At 40.5% G+C, this 23,129-nt stretch overlaps 1 protein-coding gene across 1 annotated transcript; it reads right to left on the reverse strand.

Moving 5' to 3' along the window:
- Window positions 1–1,127: 1,127 nt before the first annotated feature.
- On the reverse strand, window positions 1,128–16,217 carry LOC116905236 (cytochrome c oxidase assembly protein COX16 homolog, mitochondrial). Its single transcript, XM_032908061.1, has 4 exons — window positions 15,964–16,217; window positions 11,854–11,925; window positions 6,157–6,219; window positions 1,128–3,215 (listed from the first exon to the last, which is right to left on the reverse strand). Exons 1-4 carry the CDS (start codon window positions 16,030–16,032, stop codon window positions 3,099–3,101), a joined length of 321 nt encoding a protein of 106 aa, XP_032763952.1. The 5' UTR covers window positions 16,033–16,217; the 3' UTR covers window positions 1,128–3,098.
- Window positions 16,218–23,129: the final 6,912 nt, after the last annotated feature.

The raw sequence follows: 23,129 nt of genomic DNA on the forward strand, positions 1-23,129 counted from the left end.
TCTCAGCTGCTATGGAGAGCATGTGGAGGCTTGTTGTCCATGCTGCTAACAGAAGCCACGAGGATGTCTGTGGTCCAAGGTTTCATCAGAAACCATTTACAAGTCCATATCCCACGAAGAACGTGTTGATGCCCATCGACTGTGTTACCACTGGAGGCCATGTGGATGCTGGTGGTCTGTACTCCTGCTTGAAACTGAGGTGATGTACATGGACCGGACTGCTTACCAAGGATATATGGGTATCTATGGCCTATGGCCCAGAGGCCACATTGATATCTGGGGCCTGTGCTACCACCGAGAACCATGATAGTGTCCGTGGCCCATACTGGAAAAGAGGTCCATGTTGACGTCTGTGGTCTGTACTACCACCAGAGGTTATATTGATGTCCATGGTCCAAGCAGTTGCCAGAAACAAAGTGGAAGTCCATAATCCATGTTCTAGCTAACTGTAAAGTACAAGGAAGCTACTTTTACAGTGGTATTAATGAGTGCAGACTCTCAGTTGAGAGAACTATAAAAGGTTTCTATAACCCCTAACCCCATCACCACCACCACCACCATCCCGCCGATCGAAAAAGGAACAGCCTAGAAAGAAAGCCATCAAAGAGAACACTTTTAAACTTTAGGTAAGAACGCTGAAGTATAGATCTCCAAAACCAATAGTTTGTGGCAGGAGTGAAGATAGGGAAGGACTTTAGTTTTCTTTAAGGAGCTGGCTACTGGGGGGAGGGGGAGATATTAACCATCCTCCAGTAAGCATACAGTCAACGCAAATTAGACCTGTGTTGTTTTGTTTTTCTTCTTCTTTCTTCTTTAGGGGGACTAGAGGGAGGTAACAAGGTTTGGGGGCAGACCTGGGAAGACTAGAAAGGGTACATTATATGAAATTCCCAAATAATAAAAGTATTGTGTCGGGGGTGGGGGGGGATAAAAAAATTTAGTGGGGCAAAATCTTCTGAAAGCATTTCAGAAGCACACAGAAGCCATGGCCCAGAAGGAGTGGAGGCTTCACTTCCTGCTGGAAACTGAACTTGGTAGTGTAACAGTCACCCAGGCAATACTGGTTTTAAAGGTTTGAAGGGGTCATGGAACATAGCTGAGGCCTGATTTTTTTTTTTTTTTTTTTTGCAGGGCTAGAGTCCTTCAAGGGAGGCAGGAAGAGGCCATTACTGAAGATGCAGACTCAGTTGCAGTAGAAGGCCCAGGATTGTCGAGGTCATGGAGAGAAATGAAGGCTTGGTACTATATGGCTTGGTCAGGGAATTTGAAGATAGCCCAGAAGAAGCTGACAGAAGTGGAGTAGGAGACCCTAGCTCTTTAGAGATAGTAGTACCAAGAGAACAGCCAAGGACAGCAACGGTGGAGGAGGCCTCAGCCTCTGAGATAAGCTGCATGTGCTTGCAACTGGCAGTTCCCAAGAAGTAAAGCTGTCTAAACCCTTTGGGCTCTGGAGGATCATGAAAGGGTCTCAGATATCAAACACGAAACTTTGTACACTGTTGAATTTGGATTTTTATTTTATTTGATTGTGACTATGCAAGCCCTAGTTGTTCCCTCTCAGGGTAAAAAACATGTTAACTTCTTTGTCTTTAGTTTTGTTCTTGTGTTGTCTTACATGCACCCAGAGTTAGAAAGACGGTATTTCAGAGAAATTTTAGAATTTAAAGAGCCTTTGTAGTTTGAAAAAGGCTAGGCATTTTTAAAATATCAGACATTTAAAGTGTTGAAAATTTTAAAGCCTGTGGGACTTTTAAAAGTTGGAATGTTTTACACTGTCATATTAATATAACATGACAACCATGGACAAACAAGAAGGGTTGTGGCTTAGAAAGTGCTGTGTTGGAGTATCAAATTGACAAGGGGTAGATTACTATAGTTGGTTTTCATATTAACTAGATACAAACTAGGATCATCTGGGAAGAAGGAATCATAATCCAGAAAATATCACTATATGACTGGCTTGTAGGCAAGTCTACAGGTAATTTTCTTGAATGACGGTTGATGTGGGAGAACTGCCCACTGTGGGTGGTGCTAACCCTGACTCATCCTGGGTTGTATAAGAAAGGAAGTTGAGTAAGATATGGGGAGCAAGCCAGGAATCCATGTTCCCCCATGGCATCTGCATCAGTCCCTGCCTTGAGTGCCTCCCCTGCCTGAGAGCGTGAGCAAAATAAACCCTTTATTTTCCAAGTTGCTTTGGTCAGTGTTTTATCACGGCAACAGAAAAGGAACTAAGCCACTAACTTTGAAGTCAGTTTGTAATTATCCATAAGTAATATTCTAAGATTACTAAAATTAACATATTGAAATTAATTAACATTGACTGAGAGAAAAGTGGGGCATACCATCTGGAATAGTTATGGTCAGAATATTTCAGCTAAAATTCAGGTATTTAGAATTCAGCATTAAGATTACATAGGTTAGAAAACTGAGACCGTCTAAACAGAGGTAAAAGAAGAAAATGAGCTACTGGTTTTAAAAATAAAACTCTTACCTTTCCCACCATTTTGCTGAAGGATCAGACGACAGCAGAACTAACCCATCTCCCAGACTGTGCTGATGCATAAGACAGCCATTTGATAATCTCAACAAAAGGTCACATCTTCCTACCATTATGCACTGCATAGGAACAGATTTCGGACGCTGACTTATAAAGTATTAGGAATAAAACAACCATTACTAGATTATGATCACTTATTTATAGGCTTAAATGAAGTCACAATTTTATTGGGAAAATCTAGATCTAAGCCTATGATTTTCATCAGAGACCAAACTGAGGTGGCAAAAATGTTTTAGTGGTGGAAAAAGAATATGAGTGGGTAATAGGAAAGTAGAATGCACAGCACAGTATGTTGGGGAAGCAACAGTCACATTTTTTATAGATTTGTAGTGGTGTGTGTGTGTGTGTGTGTTCAACATATTTTTATTTGTGAGTAGACTGATTGAAAAGCATACAGACTTATATTTGACTTTTTAATAAAAGTTTCTGCCATCATATTATTCACATCCAGGTTTCCACAGGTCTGGACTCTTCTTCCTACAGATGGAGATGAGACTACTTCATTGAAAAACCAGAACGAGACAAAACCTGAGCACAGTCAGGTTGTCTTAGGCTTAAGAGTTTCTGGGTTTCGTCCTTGGAGGAGTTGAGGATCTTCCCAAGGCCTCGGACCACGAATATTCTTCCAGTTTTCAAAAGTGGAGTCCTTTATTTTCTACAGAGCCACAAAGTTAAATATATTAGTTCAAAAGCCCAGTGGCTTTGACTGACATATCACTAAGTGATGAGAAAATTAAGAAAAACCCAACAGGCTCAAGGACAAGTTCAGCAATAAAGCAACTCCAAGCCAATCTCAGGGACGTCCTGGGTTTAGAACTTTACTCGCTTGCTACAGAAAGATGTTACATCTACCTTTCCCCATAATAATAAGCTCATAGTGGCAGAAGGAGTTTATACTCTGTTTCTAAGAGCACAAAGGAAAAGAGGAGACTGGGAAAACAGGAGTAAGTGTGAAGCTGTCCTAGTGTGGCAACAGCTGAAAGGCTTGTGTGGGTCAGAGTGGAAAAGAGAAGAACTAAGGTGCAGACCCTGGCATCTTCACAAGGAAGACTACGACCAAAGCACCTTGTTCTGCAACCAGGGAAATGACATCGGGCTTCAGAATGAAGCCATTCTCCTCTGGTAACCTGAAGAAAAGCACTCATCCTAGGCAGAACCATTCAACTACACTCTGGTGCACCATATCTTCCCTCGGTCTTAAATTTCTCAAGCACAGGGAGGAGTCTGGAGAAAAGGGGTAGACGGAAGAGCTCCTTTATCCTCTCCAATAGTCACTTTTATAGATCTGCTTCTGTTCTGAAATAACTGAGGGAAGAAAAACTGCTATTAAGATCAATGGGTAATTTATATCCAAAAATGGAGAAAGTGATGTAAGTTTTCCTTGATGTTTAGATACAAAGTATTTACTTTTACTAAAGAACCATACAATCTTTACCAAGTAGCAGAGGCCATCTTGGCGTCATCTCTCTTATAAGTGATTGCTAAAAGGCAAGACAAAATATTCTATAATAGGCTCTTAACTTTTATGATTCCTAAAAGAACTATACAGAAAACTTATTCCCAGATAAGCCTTCCATAGCACCAACTGCCTGCACAGTGCTCACTTCCTCAGGCACATAGTCCAAGGCTTCAACAAAGGATGGGAAAAGTGGAAGTGAAATCATTTTTCTTGAAAAGTTAGGAGTGAGGGGTTGAGGATTTAGCTCAGTGGTAGAGCGCTTGCCTAGCAAGCACAAGGCCCTGGGTTCGGTCCCCAGCTCCGAAAAAAAAGAAAAGAAAAGAAAAAAAAAGAAAAGAAAAGTTAGGAGTGTATGTTAACTATATATGGATGCACAAAATGCTATTAACTTAGCATAACTATTTTCCAGTATGGTTATGAAATTATCTAAAGCAGCAGTTCTCAACATCCCAAATGCCACACCATTTATTATAATCCCTCATGCTGGGTGATCCCTCAATCACAAAATCATTTTTGTTGCTAATTCCTAAACGTAATTTTGATACTGTTATGAACAGAAATGTAAATATCTGATTTTTCCAGTGATCTTAAAGGGGTCACAACCTACAGGATGAGAACTACTTATCTAAAGAGGTATTTTAGTTTGTTTCTTTGTTTTTCTGAGACAGAGTCTATATAGCCCAGGCTAGCCTTGAACTCACTATGTAGCCTAAGCTGGCTTTGAACCACCAGCAATCCTAGTGCCTTGGTGTCTTAGTTAGGGTTTTACTGCTGTGAACAGACACCGTGACCAAGGCAACTCTTTTTTTTTTTTTTTTTTTTTTTTTTTTTTAGATTTATTTACTTATTATATATAACTACACTGTAGCTCTCTTCAGATACACCAGAAGAGGGCATCGGATCTCTTTACAGATGGTTGTGAGCCACCATGTGGTTGCTGGGATTTGAACTCAGGACCTCTGGAAGAGCAGTCAGTGCTCTTAACCACTGAGCCATCTCTCCAGCCCGACCAAGGCAACTCTTATAAGGACAACATTTAATTGGGGCCGGCTTACAGGTTCAGAGGCTCAGTCCATTATCAAGGCAGGAGCATGGCAGCATCTAGGCAGGCATGGTGCAGGAGGAACTGAGAGTTCTACATTTTCATTTGAAGGCTGCTAGGAGAAGACTGACTTCCGGGCAGTTCTGACAAGGCTATTAAAGCCCATACCCACAGTGACACACCTACTCCAACAAGGCCACACCCACTCAGGAGGCTACACATCCTAATAGCGCCACTCAAGCATATACAAATCACCACGCTTGGCCTCCCTAAATACTGGCATAGAAAATATCTGCCACCATTCCTGGCAAAAAGTAATCACCATTATTCAGATATGTTAAGGTATACATGATTAGAATTTAAAATAACTCTTAAGATGTGAGGCAAAGTTGACAAGACAGTGTCATGGGAACATATTGTGTTTAGAGTCCATTTACAGGAAAGATTCCTTGTAGAAAATCTACAAAATGTGTGTTTGGCTGCATGTCAGGCTGAACACACATGCAGGGCAAGACTCAATCCTCATTGTCTAATACCCAGTGCTATAGGGCTTATTGAGGAACTCGGGACATAGTGAGGAAATGAGCTAATAACTGCTCTCCATCCCTGCCAAGGACATACCTCCCATCAGGATTCTCTTGCTACCCTGACATCCCGCTAAGACACTCAAGAACAAAACTTACTTTTGGCTCACAGCACCAAATTTAAAACCAAACCCTGGCAACACCCTCGTGTGTGTGTGTGTGTGTGTGTGTGTGTGTGTGTGTGTGTGTGTGTGTGTGTGTGTGTTGGAGAGGCACTTAAAAAATGAGGCCTACTGAACTACTGAGTCACTGGACACAGAAACAACAGAACTTACCATCCCGGATTCTCCATACAAAACAAACAACAAAAAAAGCTTAGAGATATGAAGCACTGTACTGGTGAAGCTTACCTGAAAAACTTCCCAGCACTTCTGGTTCCAAATTTAAGATAATTTACCAAATACCACAAATTCAGATTAATTTTTTTTCTTCACTATTAATTTATCTTGAGAAACAGAAACAGTCTGACTAATGAGAATGTTACAAAACATAGAATATTAACATACTATACCTCATATTCTGACTCTAAAGTTATTGTATTCACTTTCAATTTTTTCTCCAATTCAGGATCAATCTGTAGAAAAGAAAAAAAGAACATATATCATTTAATTCTTTTACATTCATTTTTCACTTTTAAAAGTCATAGGAGAGAGCAGAGACTGAAGGAATAGTCATCCCAAGATTGCCCCACCTAGGGATCCATGCCATTTACAGACACCAAACCCTGCCACTATTGTTGACACATATGTTGAAGAAGCGCATGCTGATAGGAGCCTGGTACAGCTGTCCTCTGAGAGGCTCTGCCAGCATCTGACGAATACAGATGCAGATACTCACAGACAACCATCGGACTGAGCACAGGGACCTCAATGCAAGAGTTAGGGGAAGGACAGAAGGAGCTGAAGATGTTTGCAACCACATAGGAAGAACAACAATATCAACTAACTAGAACCCCCACTCACACCCTCACCCCCCCAAGAACTCCCAGGGACTAAACCTCCAACCAAAGAGTACACATGAATGGGTCCATGGTTCTTGCTATATATGTAGCAGAGGATGGCCTTTTCTGGAATGGGAGGGGAGGCCTTTGGTCCTGTGGAGACTTGATACACCAGCCAGCGTAGGGGATGCTAGAGCAGTTAAGGCAGGAGTGGGTGGGTAGGTAGGAGAGCACCCTCTAGAGGACAGATGATTTGCAGAGGGGAGAACAGAAAGGGGGACATTTGAAATATAAATAAAATAACCAATAAAAAAGAGAGTATATAATCTCAAAAAAAAGAAAAAAAAAAAAGAAAAAAAGTCATAGGAGAGCTGAGCCTGGTGGCACGGGCCTTTAATCCCAGCACTAAGGAGGCAGAAATAGGAGATCTCTATGAATCTAAAGCCAGCCAAGGACACAGTGAGACCCTGTACAAACAAACAAAGTCACAGGATAAATAGATAAGAAAGTTCAACCAATTTAAAGCATATGTCAAAATCTCTAATATCAACTGTGATAATTAATGCATAGTGATAACTAGTACATAACTCCAGCCACTGACATAATTGAGGAATTGTCTACTAGGTATTTGACATGTACATACACTGTTTAATGCCCACAAAACCTAGAAGATTAACATAAATTTTATCATCCTTACTACAGGTATAGAAAGCAGGACACAGGACATTGAATAACTTGTGAAAGACACATGTGTTGGTATTAAGCATTGGCCCTCTGCCTCCAGAGGCAACATTATTCACCCACAGCCAATGTAGACTCTGTAGGACAGAAATATTTAAAATGTTACTATATAATGCACTTGAAAATAAAAGAACCTTTTCCACAGACCGAAAAAAGAGTTAGAAATGTAGGGCTCCATACTGGCACATTAAAATTCATGTCTGTTACCTGTGTGTGACAAAAACGAGTGTAACTGGTGAATAAACGAGACACAGGACACAGACTCACTGAGTATGAGTGATTTAACATTAACAAAGTACTGAGCCAGGGCTTTGATCCCAGAATTCCACTAGAATGATGTATAGATGGAGACAAATGTGACAAATCGCAAAAGGAAAATTATGACAAGTAGATCTAAAAATCCCAGCGCATGATGTGTAGATGGAGACAAATGTGATAAATCACAAAAGGTAAATTATGACAAGTAGATCTAAAAATCCCAGCGCATGATGTATAGATGGAGACAAATGTGATAAATCACAAAAGGTAAATTATGACAAGTAGATCTAAAAATCCCAGCGCATGATGTGTAGATGGAGAAAAATGTGATAAATCACAAAAGGAAAATTATGACAAGTAGATCTAAAAATCCCAGCGCATAAATAAATTGCTTATCTGTTTAATAGTGTGTATTTATATGTTTATATACTACCTATCTCACTAGGCATTTACATAGTATGGAAAGCTGTGAACTTGCGAATATAACACTCTTGCCTTTCAGCACAGAAAACCAAGTTAAAAAGCTGAATCCTTAGACCTCTTACAATCTGACAAAACAATCTTTTCCAGAATCTTATCAGTGGGGTTGGGGATTTAGCTCAGTGGTAGAGCGCTTGCCTAGCAAGCGCAAGGCCCTGGGTTCGGTCCCCAGCTCCAAAAAAAAAAAAGAGAAAAAACAAAACAGAATCTTATCAGTGCTATTGGTCATGTGCCATTTCTGCCATATCAGCAAACACTGTCCTATTGTATGACATTTCCATAAGGTATCCTCTCCTGCTTCTATTTCTAGTCAAAGTGAGATTTATAAATAAATAAATAAATAAATAAATAAATAAATAAATAAATAAATAACTGACTCAATTAAGTCTTCAGTTTAGGGTTTCCTAAGAGCTGAGAATTGGAGTTGAAACTCATTTTCCCTCAGCTCTACTTGCCAAGCCTGGAACAAGTACAGAATCATAACCAAGGGTTCATGTTACAACCAGCTATCTCATGCTTGCTCTCATATATGATATAAGTAAAAGGATTATTAGAAATGTGCACTGGGAATGGAGAGAGGAAGAAGTGGAGACAAGAAATAGCATTAAGAGTGTGGTGGTTTGAATGTGCTTGGCCCATAGGAAATGGCACTATTAGGAGGTGTGGCCTTGTTAGCGGCCATGTGTCACTGTGGAGGTGGACTTTAGGGTTCTATGCTGAAGCTCCACCCAATGTGAAAGAGAGTCCTCTCCTGACTGCCTTTGTATCAAGATGTACAACTCTCAGATCCTCCAGCACCATTTGTGACTACACACTGATGTGCTTCCTGCCACAATGAACCTCTGAACCTATAAACTAGCCCCAATTAAATGTTGTGCTTTGATTTGCCCTAGTCCTGGTGTCTCTTTATAAAATAAAACCCTAACTAAGACAAGGGTAGAGAATCTTATCAAAGCACATTACATACATGTATGGAAATGTCATAATGAAGCCTGTTACTTTGTACAGTTTATATGGTAAGTTAAAAAGAAGAGGAGCCAAGGTTGGAAACCAGGAAGATGTTGCTACTGGGGGCTAGAGAAATCACCACCCAAGGCTACAAAGACAAAAGCAGAAAGCAAATGACATGTGACAGGGTTTACCTCTCCCAAGGGAATTACTAAATTGTTGTTATTAAATTAGTAATTACTAAATTCCTAAATTCTAAACTCCACAAAACAAGAGTATATAGCTAAGCTGAAAATCTCTGAAAAGTAGAGCTGAATTTCATGGTGTACTAATTAAAAGTCATGTGGAGTCAGGTCTTAAGAACAAGGAAGAAGCTGAAATGCACTAAAGCTAACTGTAACTCCAATCAAGCCAGGACCCAGCTCATACCCAAGTGTTAAGGGCACCAGACCCCACTCTGCCTGCCTAGGAAAACAATGATAAACTGTTTCTGAAGGAAAGCAATATCATCTAGAACCTTTACAGCTACCTATAAACAATAATCAATATTTAACTGAAAATAATCATAAGGCATATTCAAAGATATAATCATATAATAAAAAATGGAGAAAAACGGATAATTATATCCTTATGGGAGATGGGACTTTTACATAATTATAATTCACAAAGTGTTTAAGTCACCAAAGAGGGAAAAAATGGGTAAAATATGACATTATGAAAACTTTCTGTAGAGTATTAAATACATGATAAAAGAATTAAATGAACAGTTTAGAAGTAAAAAAAAATGTGTATTAAGTCAAAGTTAAAAGAACGGGGTTAGTAAGAAATCCATCATAACAAAAGGCAGATTTAGTAATTAGCAGACAAAATGGTAGAGAGAATCCAGGGACGAGTATATACACAAAAAGAGCTAAGTGCAGATTAGTAATCTATTCTGCAGTGCACACAGGCCATGAACTCACACAGTTTAAGAGAATTCTCTACAGCTCTTCCAGCTCATGAACCTGGACACAGTGCAATAGTATACCTATGGATGCTAAAGTCCCATGTAGGAAGCAGAAAGAAAACTGAGGTAAAAACAAAGACAATTTCATAAAACTTCAATCTTTTGTTTTAAGTACCCCATGGTTTTGCTTAAAATTCTCGAAGAATCCAAATGACAGTTTGAAACTCCAGGTTTTTTCCACATTAAAGTGCCTAAGAGTTAAGAAAAACATTTCTTGCTTCCATGATTCAATATTAATCCTTCTCCTCCCTCATTGTACTGGAGGTCAAACCCAGGGCTTGCTGGATGTTAGGCAAGTGCTCTATCACTCAGTTTGATCTCCAGGCCAAGCTATCACTGTACATAAAATAATACAAAGCTAGGCCCTTGATAAGACTGAACAAGACCAACTGTGTTCCTGCTGGGCAAAAACATGTCTAGTATCAGAATTTCCCCTGTTGGTCACCACTAGGCTATATTTAGTTTCACCTCATAAATTGAAAAAATGAAATTTTAATAAGTTTTGTAGACCAGTCAAATAAATACTGTGATATGTAAGTGTTGTGTATGCACAAGCCAACTCAGCATTTACTATCTGAGGTTAAACATTGGTGTTTTAAGGTGAACCAATTTAGAACTGACTTCTAAGTCCTTGCCCATTTCTTCCTGGACACGTAGGATCCAGTCTTCTTATGGGTTTTCATCCCGTAGCCAATACACCCAACTGCAATTTCTTTCCTCATTTCATGCAGTCTGCTGTCTTGGTTATTTAACTCCCTAATGTAGCTGCATGTCCCCTTTTCATCTGTCATTACAGTAACAGAGTTACTTAGCTTTCTTTTCCAGTGATGTCTGGATCACATCAGCACTACTGTTATGATTATTATTTGCATTATCTGATCTTGAAAATGGAGTCACAATATTTACATTGAATATTAAGCTAGTACTCTCTTGCCACAAAGCACAATAGATAGGCAAGTCAAAGACTGTTCTAGTCACATGTACCTGACCTACACACCTAGTCATAGTGCTTTGTGGAACCCTGCAATGGAGCGTCCATTAGCATAGTGCTCATGCTGGCACATAAAGGTACAGTATACATTACTTAGAAAAGCCTTCCCTCTCCCCAAATTACAGCACATTTCTCATTTAATGAACCAGACTTATGTAACATCTAGCACAAATCTGAGAGTGAATGTGTAATTACAGAGGGTAAAAATCCTAGCTCTATCCTGGCATACCTACATGACTGTGTGCAGAATAGTATAGCTTTCTGGGCCTTTGTTTCCACACCTGTAAAACAGAGGTCCTAGTATGCTCCTACAATAATACAGATGCTATAAAAAGATAGGTATCTTCATTTATAATAAAACATTTTATTTTAGTATCAGCTACTAATGAGAAGTGGTGATATACTTATATCATCACTGGCATTACAGTGGAATAGCTGATTTATAGTTAGAGAAGGAAAACTATTGATGCATGTTCTTTAATTCCTTAAAAATCCAAAATCAACTACATCTGAGAATATGTGTGGAGAGGAACAATATTAAGTAAATACAGAGAGAACTTTTCCCAAATGCTTGAGTGACTCACTTCCATGGACTCACATTAGTGATATTTTAAACGAAAAAAGGTGCAAAGACCAGCTATTGGGTTTGCAAGACAAGACAGATTAAAATTTCTAAGTGAACTGTGCATACAATTCTTCTACACAAGTTAAACACCAATTATAGTTCTTACCTTCTCCCCACCCCCGCCCCCGCCGTGGGAGCTGAGGACCGAACCCAGGGCTTTGCACTTGCTAGGCAAGCGCTCTACCACTGAACTAAATCCCCAACCCCTACAGTTCTTACCTTAATTGTCACAGCATCATATCGGATTTGTGAAAATTCGCGAAGACCAAAAGAACCGCCAACAACCAGCAACTGAAACAAAGGAAGAGAGCGGCTACGTGAAGCAGAACGGCAGCTCTGACTGGCTACGTTCAGTCAAACAACGCCTAGACAGACTAGGAACCACCTAGATTATTCTTCCTAGAAAATTACTCATTTTTAAAAAGCAGATGTGCTGGGGACTACCTTCAAAGGCATGCTGGTGACATCTGAAACCTGAACAAATATTAAACCCTAAATACACTATGTTTTTTTCTCTATATAAATACATACAACAAAATTTACTTTCCTATCTATTTATTTATTTATTTTATGTATGTGAGTACAGTGGCTATCTTCAGACACACCAGAAGAGGGCATCAGATATCATTACAGATGGTTGTGAGCCAACATGTAGTTGCTGGGAATTGAACTCAGGACCTCTGGAAGAGCAGTCAGTGCTCTTAACCACTGAGCCATCTCTCCAGCCCACAAAGTTTAATTTTCGAATAGGCACAATAAGATTAGCAACAGTAACAAGTAATAAGGTACAACAATGGCAATATATTGCAATAAATGCCATTAAAAGCTTATGGATTACTTACATCTGGAATTTTCCATGGGATATTTCCTCCTTTTTTTTTTTTTTTGCTCAACAACAGATAAGGTGCAGCAAGTGAAATGTCAGTAAAAGAGGCCGGCCACTGTACTATGCTGGGAAACTTCTAAGATCATAATTGAATGTTGTAAATCAGTACTATATATTTATTTGCCTTTTTTATTTACTTTTTTTTAGATAGAGTGTGTTGATTTGAATAAGAATGGCCCCCACAAGCTCATATATTTGAATGCTTAGTGATCAGTAATTGGCACTACTTGTAAGCATTAGGAGGTGTGGTCTTGATGGAGAAAGTGTATCACTGGGGGTGCTCTTCGAGGTGTCAGAGCCCAGAGAGTACTCTCTTCCTGCTGCCTGCAGATCTAGATGTCCAATTATCTCCCCAGCAGCGTGTTTGCCACTGCTCCTCTCTACGATGACAATGGACTGAACCTCTGAAACTGTACGCCAGCCCCCAGTTAAATGTTTTCCTCTGTAAGAGTTGCCATGGCCACGGTATCTCTTCAGGTCAGTAGAAACCAAGGTCTCATTAGCCAAGATGACCTTGAATTTGGTATGTGCCTGAGGGTCACCTTGACCTTCCGATTCCCCTCTGCCAAACTCAAGAGGATATAAAAGCACAGCCAACTAAATGATAGCTACTGTTAAGTAGTTTGAGGAGGAGCTGTCTCTGTACTTAAATCTCTTTTAGAGATATATGTATCCTTAAAAGGTAAACAAACAGAAATGCCACTGGTGAACTAACTGATCAGACTAAGTTAAAAAAACACCAATGTCCTAACCCTATCCAATTAAGTTATTTTTGTAGGGGTTTTTTGTTTGTTTGTTTGCTTGTCTATAAATATTTACTGCCGATGTAGCAGGACAGAACTCTTTGAATCTCTTTGGTTTCTGAGTGCTGTTTGATTCATGAGTCACCTTTGATCACACAGAATCTGTAAAATTAGTTTTGTTTGAAATTTTTATTTTTTTAAGATTTTAGTATTTGTGCATGCATCCATCCATCTATCCATCCATGCATGCATGCATATGTGTATATGTGCAAGTATGTGTCTATTTATGTGCCAATACATGTGGATGATTGTAGAGGTCAGAAGAGGGCCGGAGATCTCCTGGAGCAGGAGTTATAGGCAGTCCTGAGCAGCCAGATAGAGCTGCTGGGAAACTCTGGTCCTCTGAAAGAGCAGCAAGTACTCTTAATCAGGGAACTACCTTTTTCATCCCTTGAGTTTTTAATACTGTAACTACATAGGGTACAAAACCTGGGAATAAAACTCTGGCCTTGTCTGTGGAATTTCTTTCAACTTTATGACTTTGCAAAATTGGACATTTCTAAATCCTGACTTTTATTTTCTTAAGAGATTATAAAAGAGTCTTGAAGCATATGCCACATTTTTCTGGACGCAGAAACCCCTTCAAAGAGCTTCCAAACTGCTACTACCATTTTACCAAAGACTGAGTTGGCTACAATTCTCACATCAGAGGTGAATAAGTTAAGCCATTAGGAGCAAAAAGCTTAATCTCTGTATCACTGCTTAAATAATGAAACAGAAAAAGTATCAAAACATAAAATATAAATTAAAAATCTGAGGTTCACAAGAGCAACAGAACTTCACCAGTGTAACTTTAAAACTTCTGACAAAATGAAAAACAAAACCAAATAAACTCAGAAGGTAACAAATGGGGAGAAGCATCTGTGACGTGTGTCCATGCACAGGTTGAGGGGTGAAAAGCAAAACAAAAAAAAAAAAAAAAAATCATTAGGATTCAGAGTTTCTGCGTTCACTAGATCAGTGGCTCGATTTGAGCAACTGCTCTGCCTTACCTTCGATGCTTTTCTTCTAAGAGCATTCTCTCCTCCTGTTTCCTCTCTTGCAATCTAGAGATTTACCTCTCAGGTTTTAGGGCCCTTCATTAAGCCCCATGATTTCTAGGTAAACAGTAGCCACAGTAAAAGTTTACATGTAACAAATATACACATAAAGTAGTCTTAGCACTTTTTTTTTTTTAAAGCTATTTGGGATACATAAGACCAAATCAAAATGGCTGCTTTAATACATATATAATATGTAATTATGTGGTGTATATATTTAACATGTAGCAATAACAATTAAAGAAAAAGTCATGAAATTGAAAGGGAAAAAAAGAAGCTGGAGGGGGAGAGGTGGAGATGAAAAGGATGTAATCACAGGGCTTATCTATTAAAGTCTCAAAACATACATTAGTTTTAAATAAAAAGAAAGCTATTTTGCATAAATACAAGGGGTGTGTGTGTGTGGGTGTGTGTGTGTGCGCATGAAGCAAACAGAAATGAATGACTAGCTATATATCTATAAGGTAAAAAGGTCATTACGAATAACTTCATCTGAAGAACTTGCTTTTGTGACATGACTGGAGGCGTCCTTACTGTGCCAAAACACACCAACTATGCGTTATAAAATAGAAAAGAAGAGCCTCGGAACTCAAAGGAGGGTTTCTCAAATTGGACATAGAAAGTGCTCTTTCCTTAACTTGTGGAAGGGCATCTGGAAAACAAATTAGGCATAAGAGCTTTGTCGAGACAGAGCTTCAGGGTATGCCTTCGTAAGACAAGACTGATATGACCATTTAAAAACTGACCAAGAAAGGAATTTCCATCTGTGAAGGAGCCCCTTTCTTGTTGGTTAGCTCCGAAAATAGGGCAGGGTACTGAGTCTATATAGAAAGCCTTGCCCTGAGATTTTTTTTTTCCTTTCTGTAACATCTTGACTTTTATTATTTTTGAACGAAAATCAAATTAGCTTCCCATGTGATTGCAAGTCAGTAAATAAAATCTGTGTTTTTGAACGGCAGAGGAACTTGCAAGGAAACAAATTTTGCACATGCCTTGTCTGCATGAATTGCTGTCATCTTATAAAAAACAAATGCTCACACTCTTAAAGCAGATTGCAGAGCTCCCTAATTATCAAAACAAAATCCAGATACATCAAAGACGACTTAAAAAAAAAAAAAAAAACTACGTTTCTAAAGATCAATCTTTCTTTTAGCAGTGCTTAAATACAAAAGCCTCCCCGGAACTTCATATGTGCCAAGAACTACGCCAAGTAAAATGTGTTGTATTTTTAAAAGCTTTTGTTTATTTTCATTAATATAATGTCGGAGTATGCTAAAGAAAATTAACTTATCACTGATCAAACAACAATTTGATTAGTCTTCTTGCCAAATCTCAACGTCTAACCCAGGAAAGCTGCTGTAAAACGGGAATAGTAACACGCACGTTCACGAAGGGAAAGGAAACCGGAGAACCCGAGGTACACTTCTGAGCGTGAACTAAGAAGAAAAAAAACCTAAAAGCTCACGTCTCTCTCAGTACCTGTGTAGCACAGACCCCAGTCAGCAGTATGCTGAAGACAGCACCAACGTGCCAGTCAGACAAGGAGGACCCGTCCCTACCGTGGACCCAGCCCCGCTCCGCTCCGGCCACAGACACTCACCAACATGGGAACTCCATAGCGAAGGGTCTTGTTCTTACGCAGAGCGCGCAACACAGCGGGCGCAACCATGGCAGAAACTGCGGCCGATTTAGCCGCCTCCGCAGAGACCCCACGCGGGCCGGAACACCTCTTAGGAGAAGTTGTAGACTCAGCGCTGGCTTTGGGAGCTAGGTCCTCACCTGACAGACCTCCATGATTGAAACTTAATCCATTAGTCTTAACATACTCCCGCTTCCTCCCTCCCCCGGAAGTCGAGGCCGTTGAGTTTTGGTTCCGGGTCGCAGGGTACGCCGGGTGCAATTTGGTTTTTCAGCTTGGGAGACCTGTAGTTCGCATACTCTGGATCTTGACGGGCGTCTTCTAGCTCAATAAAATCAGCTAAAGGGCGGGAATGGTTCTAAAGTTAATGCACAAGTAGCACCAGGTTAATGAAGACTTTTAAAGTCATGGCTTGTCCGTTGTAACTGAACGTATTTAAAATTTTTTTGATTATGTTATTTATTTACATTTCAAATGTTAACCCCCCCTTCCCAGTTTCTCCTCCGCAAACCCCCTATCCCACCCCCTCCCCCTGCTTCTATGAGGGTCTTCACCCACCTACTCACTTCCCGCCTCACTGCTCTAGCATTACCCTTGCTGGGACAATCAAGCCTTCACAGGACCAAGAGCCTACCTTCCCATTGATGGCAGACAAGGCCATCCTCTGCTACATATGCAGCTGGAGCCATGGGTCCCTCCATGTGTACTCTTTGGTTGGTAGTTTAGTCCCTGTGAACTCGGGAAGGGGGTAGGGGGTGGGGATCTGGTTGGTTGATATTGTTGTTCTTCCTATGGGGTTGCAAACCCCTTCAGCTCCTTCAGTCCTTCCCCTAACTCCTCCATCAGGGTCCCCATGCTCAGTCCGATGGTTAGCTGCAAACATCCGCTTCTGTTTTTGTCAGGCTCTGGCAGAGCCTCTCAGGAGACAGCTATATCAGGCTCCTGTCAACAAGCACTTCTTGGCATCAGCAATAGCGACTGGGTTTGGTGGCTGCATATGGGATGGATTCCCCAGGTGGGGCAGTCTCTGGATGGCCTTTTCTTTAGCCTCTGCTCCACTCTTTGTCCCTGTATTTCCTTTAAACAGGAGCAATTCTGGGTTAAAATTTTTGAGAAAAGTGGGTGGCCCCGTCCCTCAACCGGGGGTCATGCCTAACCTCTGGATATGGTCTCTACAGGTTCTCTATCCCCTTTGTTGGGTATTTCAGCTAATGTCACCCCCGTAGGGTTCTGGGAGCCTCTTGCTTTCCTGGCGTCTGGGACTTTCTGTTGGCTACCCCCAGTTCACCATCCCCCATTGCTACATACCTCTGTTCAATTTCCTGAACCTCTGTACATCTCTGTCTTCTCCCATGCCTGATCCTGACACACACACACACACACACACACACACACACACACACACACACACAGAGCAATTTCCTCTCCCCCTCTTCTCTTCCTTCCAAGTCCCTCCCACCGGCTACCTCCTGTGATTATTTTGGTTCCCCTTCTAAGTAGAACTGAAGCATCCACATGTTGGTCTTCCTTCTTCTTGAGCTTCATATGGTCTGTGAGTTGTATCTTGGGTATTCAGAGCCTTTTTCCTAATATCCACTTATCAGTGAGTACACACCATGTGTGTTCTTTTGTGACCAGGTTAACTCACTCAGAATGCTATGTTTTAGTTCCATCCTTTTGCTTGTGAGTTTCATGAAGTCCTATACCTAATGAATGCCTGTTTTTCATTGGCTATGAAACCACAGCTTGTTTGTGTGCCTCTGGATGACTCAAGAAACATGGAAACAAAAAAGAAGAAACAGGCCATCTAATAAGGACACAAACTCAAAAGTATGGTAGCTTAGGTGGACAAAATACCCACCTTGTCATTTTCCAGGAAAACTTTGCATCTGCCTCTGCCTCTCCGATGCCACCAAAACGCTTCTGGAGTAACCTCACAAATTGTGTCCACATGAGCTACACGTCTCCTTAAGTGTAGACTAACATCTATGTCAGGGGGAAAGAGGGCATAGAGGCAAAAGGGAGAGAGCATGATCTTAAATTAATCTTACACAGCACTGAAAGACAGGTTTATACATAATGAAAAGATCCTCTTGGCTTTGCCTTCACTGTCTCTACAATTTTCATAGCAAGCTTTAAAACTATTTGTACGAAGACTTCATTCAGTCTGTTAACGTTTTATTGTGATGTTTGTTTGATTGGCTGGTTGGCTGGCTGGCTGGCTGGTTGGTTGGTTGGTTGGTTGGTTTTGCCACTTTTCATTCCATACTCCATCCTGGAAGACATAATATTCCTTACCAAATATGCCATGAATTTACACACCTCCAATTTTCACCTCCTGGGACATAGTACTTGAAGTCCACTGTACTCTATAGGCCACATCAATTATTCCCTCTTCGGAGCTCCAGGAGACTTTGGCTTATAACTTACTGCACTGTGTACTGTGTGTCAATGTATAAAAGCATTACTACTGTTACTAGCATACAAACATGAAAGCAGGAGGACAGCAGCAGTAATTCAGAGTTTGGATTTTAATATTGAGGAAAAGACATAATTTGCATGAAACCGAAGGAAACTTGGCTGTGTCCAGGAAAACCTTTCTTAAAGTAAGACTTTTGTCAATCCTTCCCCCCCAACCCCATCCCCACTGCGTTTCTCCACTTGACTGTAGAAGAGAGACCTGCAAACATGGGAATGAAGTAGTGGAAGGGTGAGCATTTTTAAATTGAGAGGTTAAACAACACAATCAGAAGTACTAGAAGAAAATTTTGTAGATATACTAAGAATATTCTCGATCAGAATTTAGGATTAAATGGATAGGTTTATAATAACAAGTTTGCTATAAATTATTAATGGTGTCGCCTTTGGAGCTGGTATTTATCGTTTATTGCTGACTGTGTTAATCGTCCTCCTTCTGGAGCACTAGGATTACAGGCGTATGCCATGATACCTTGCCTTGGGTTGACATCTTTCTGTTGTTTTGAAAAAAAATATCTCTGTACAAAGATGAAACCATGAGGGGCTACAAGATTTCTTAAAATAATGTGGTGTGTAGCACTTACACAGCATCGACGTCCATCTTATTAATTTCCTGTGACATTTCAAAACTCATCCAATGTCCATATTAAGTGTGTTATTTCTCACTTCAACAGATGTTAGAAATCAAGGGGTCAGGCTCCAAACATCATCTCTCTGAATCATACTCCACCAAAGCCCTGCACCCAGGTAGTAGTTTATAATGGTATTAGTCATACACATATATTCTAGATAATGCTATAATCAGTAATCTGTTATCCTCTTCACATATATAACCACATTCATGAAGGGGTAACAGGCTTATCCAAGGTCGTACTCTGTTAAGTAGTACAGATATTCCTTCCTGCAGAATTGACTATTATCTAGTTGATAATGGCTTCTACGGACATTTCATGGACCCTCTCCAAAGCTCAAATTTTTTTGTTTTGGTCTTGTAAACTGTAGAATCTTTAGTCCTTGTGGTAAACATTATGTTAGAGCCTTAAGTCCTTGAATGAGAAACAACCCCATTAGGTTTAAATGTTGAATATGTGGTTCCCAATTGATGGAACTGTTTAGAGAGGAATAGAAGGTGTGGCCTTGACAAAGGAGGTGCATCACTAGGAATGGGTTTTGAAGTTTCAAAACCCCATGCCATTCTCAATCTCTCCCTTTCTCCTCCTCGCCTCTCTCCTTTCCTCCCTCTCTCCCCGTCTCCCTCCTACCCTTCTCCCCAGATATATCTTGTGTTATGGATCAAAGGTAAGCTCTCTGCTATTGCTCCAGTGTTACACATGCTTGTCTTCTGCCATTAAACTTTGTTTTATATATTATCTGGATCATGGTATTTTGTCACAGCAATATAAAAGTAACTAAGACAATTCTCTTCCACTTTAATACCTCGCTCCACTGAGGGGTGTGTGTGTGTGTGTGTGTGTGTGTGTGTGTGTGTGTGTGTGTGTGTGTGTCCTTCACCATTCAAGTTGTCAGACTTGGTGGTAAGAAACATTACCCCAGGCCATCTTGTTCTGTATTAGTGACTGTGAAGCATCAGTGTGTCTGAAAACCCTCTAGAGAATACTAAAAGTCCATCCCTAGTTTCTGATTACACAGGCTAAGGATGGGACCTAAAATATATTTCCTAACAAGCTTCAAGGTCATACTGAAACTGAGGTTCTAGGACAACACTGGAGAACCCCTGATCTATCTTCTTTTCCAAAAACATTTTCCTTCAAATTTGATCAATGTGCAGATTTCCGGTACATTGCTAAAACCTGGAAACCATAGCTTCCTCCTGTAATCCCTAAGACAACACGTCAAAAAAAATCTCATTTTGGTTCTTCTCACCATTTGGTGTAACTTCTGAGTATAGCTGGAGTGGCTGAGAGTAAGTTTATTCCAGTTCAGTCTTATTCAGTTAAAACCAGTTACAATTAGGTTGTTTGCACAAAACTAGATGTCCTCCTTTATGCACATTCTCTGATGAAAGTGATCACAAGTACTCTCTAGGGTGTTCCTAGCATCATCTTAATTTCTATGGGTCGTGAGCTATAGAATAAATGAGGCCATGTCACTGCCCCTCTCCTGGTCACCCCCATCCATTCCCTTCTCTTCTGAGAGGGTGGGCCCCTCCCTGGGTATCCACCCACGCTGGCACATCAAGTCTCTGGGAGACTAGGCACTTCCTCTCCCACTAGGCCAGACAGGGCAGCCCAGCTAGAAGAACATATTCCACATACAGGCAACAGCTTTTGGCATAGCTCCTGCTCCAGTTGTTTGGGAAAGATCAGGCTGTACATCTGTTACATATGTATGAGAAGACCTAGTTCCATCGTGTGTGTGGTTTTGTTTGTTTGTTTGTTTTTTTTTTTTGGGTTTTTTTGTTGGTTTTTTGGTTTTTTTTTTGGTTGGTGGTTCAGTCTTTGAGAACCCCAAGAGACCAGGTTAGTTGATTCTGTAGGTCTTCCGGTAGAGTTCCTATCCCTTTAGGGGCTGCAATTCTTCCTCCTATTCTTCCTTAAGACTCACCAAGCTGTATCCACTGTTTGGCTGTGGATGTATGCCTCTGGGGTTGGTGAGTTGGGCCTCTCAGAGGACAGATGGTAGCTAATCTTGGTGGTCACATTGATGGGAAAGAAATCTTGGGGGGGGGGTGGGGAAAAAAAGAAATCTTTTGGCATCTCTGTAAGGGAGTTTCTAAATTAGGTTAAATGACGCCAGAAGATCCATCTTAAATGTGGGCAGCACCACACCATGGGGAATAAAAGGGAGAGTGCCAGTGTTCATCACTCTGCTTCCTGGTGGCAGACAACGTTAACAGCTGCCTCCTCACACGCCTGCTGCCTATCTTACCTGCCATGGTTGGACTGCCCACTCAAACTCAGACAAATTCATCCCTTGTTTTGTTTATATTTTTGTTTTGTTTTTAATTTTGTCACACCAACAAGAAAAGTAGCTGATACAATTTTACCTCTGCCACTAGATTTATCTGGTAGAGCAAAGCTCTACCCAAGCATTCAATTGTCAAGTGCCAATTTATAAAGTAAATGACTAACATATTTTAATATTTTCAAGTGAATGCCTGAATCTTAAGGATGGGATTTTAGCCATGATAGAGGCTCACACTCCATTCTGGCAATAGTCATTGTTCATTCACTTTCAAATAAAGAACAAGGGGAATTTTTATAGGATTTTTTTTCTAGCTCCTATTTCTTGGAGATTTTTGTGTAGATGTGCCCCTTCTCCATGTTATGTACTTGTGTAGAGGCCGAGGTCAACATTAGGTGTCTCTCTCCCACCTTACGTTTTGTAGCAATCTCTCTTTGAACCTGCAGCTTTTCCCTTTGTCTAGACTGGCAGGCCAGAAGCCAAACAATCCTAAGGATGCTGCCTCCTCATCCCCACTGCGCTGTTATAGAGGAGCACCAACAGGGCCAACGTTTCTGTGGTTAATGGGTGAGCCTTTATGCTTGCACAGCAAGCACATTCCCTGCTGAGCCTTCTCCAAATACAAAATAGATAATACATATTTTAGAGCCATTCTTTAAATATGTCGAGGTTTTCCATTTAGGACTCAAAAGTGATCAACATTTGGGAAGTTTCTTCTATTTTTATTACTTCAGATGAACCTAACCTACAATTCTTAGTAATGTAACCAAGAGCCTAACAATAACGAGTTTGGGGTTTTTTTGTTTTGTTTTGGTAACCAGTAATGGAACATACAGTGTCTACCTATGAACTCCGTATAAGACAGGGGTTCTTGAAATTTTTAATAGCTGAAATTTCCCATAGAGTAATATGTTGCAAGATTGGCAGTTCACTGACTGTATCACTATTAAGTAATGCACAACTGGAAAACTTTATTGGAACTGAGCCATTTCTTTTTGTTTAATACTCATGGTTGTTTTCACACTATAAATGCAAAAATATAGGAACTGCAAGCTTAAAACATTTTAAACTCTCTCTCCCCCCCACCTCGTGTGTGTGTGTGTGTGTGTGTGTGTGTGTGTGTGTGTGTGTGTGTGTGTGTGTGTGTTATTGCCCTGGTGCCGAAGTGATGGTCAGGGAACAACTTGGGGAAGTCAGGTGTGGGTTCCAGGAATCGCTTAGGTCCTCAGGCTTGGCAGGAAGTGCCTTTACCTACTGAGGCATCTCACCAGCCCCAGTCATTTACTAGGCTGAGTCTGAAGTAAACTGCCAGGTCTGCTAACAAAACAGCTATGTATCTGAACAAGTTTATCATCTTCAACCATTGGGTTATTTCACCTGTAAAAAATGGGACTATTCTAACTGCCTTGTAGCTTCAAGAGATTAACACTGGGAATACTGAAAAAGTACAACAGTGTCTAGCACCTAGAAAGTAGCCAGTAGAGCTCATCTAGTTATGATGAAGGTTCTGAAGCCAGACTGCCTGGCTTTACACTTTAGCTGACATTTAGTAACTGTGTGACCTGGGCAAGTTTCTTTTTGTTTTGTTTTGTTTTTTTTTCTTTTTTCTTTTTTCTTTTTTTCGGAGCTGGGGACCGAACCCAGGGCCTTGCACTTGCTAGGCAAGCGCTCTACCACTGAGCTAAATCCCCAACCCCTGGGCAAGTTTCTTAACTTGTTTATGC

The sequence above is a fragment of the Rattus rattus genome, chromosome 7 (genome assembly GCF_011064425.1).
Source record: "Rattus rattus isolate New Zealand chromosome 7, Rrattus_CSIRO_v1, whole genome shotgun sequence".
In the NCBI taxonomy this organism is placed as follows: Eukaryota; Metazoa; Chordata; class Mammalia; order Rodentia; family Muridae; genus Rattus; species Rattus rattus.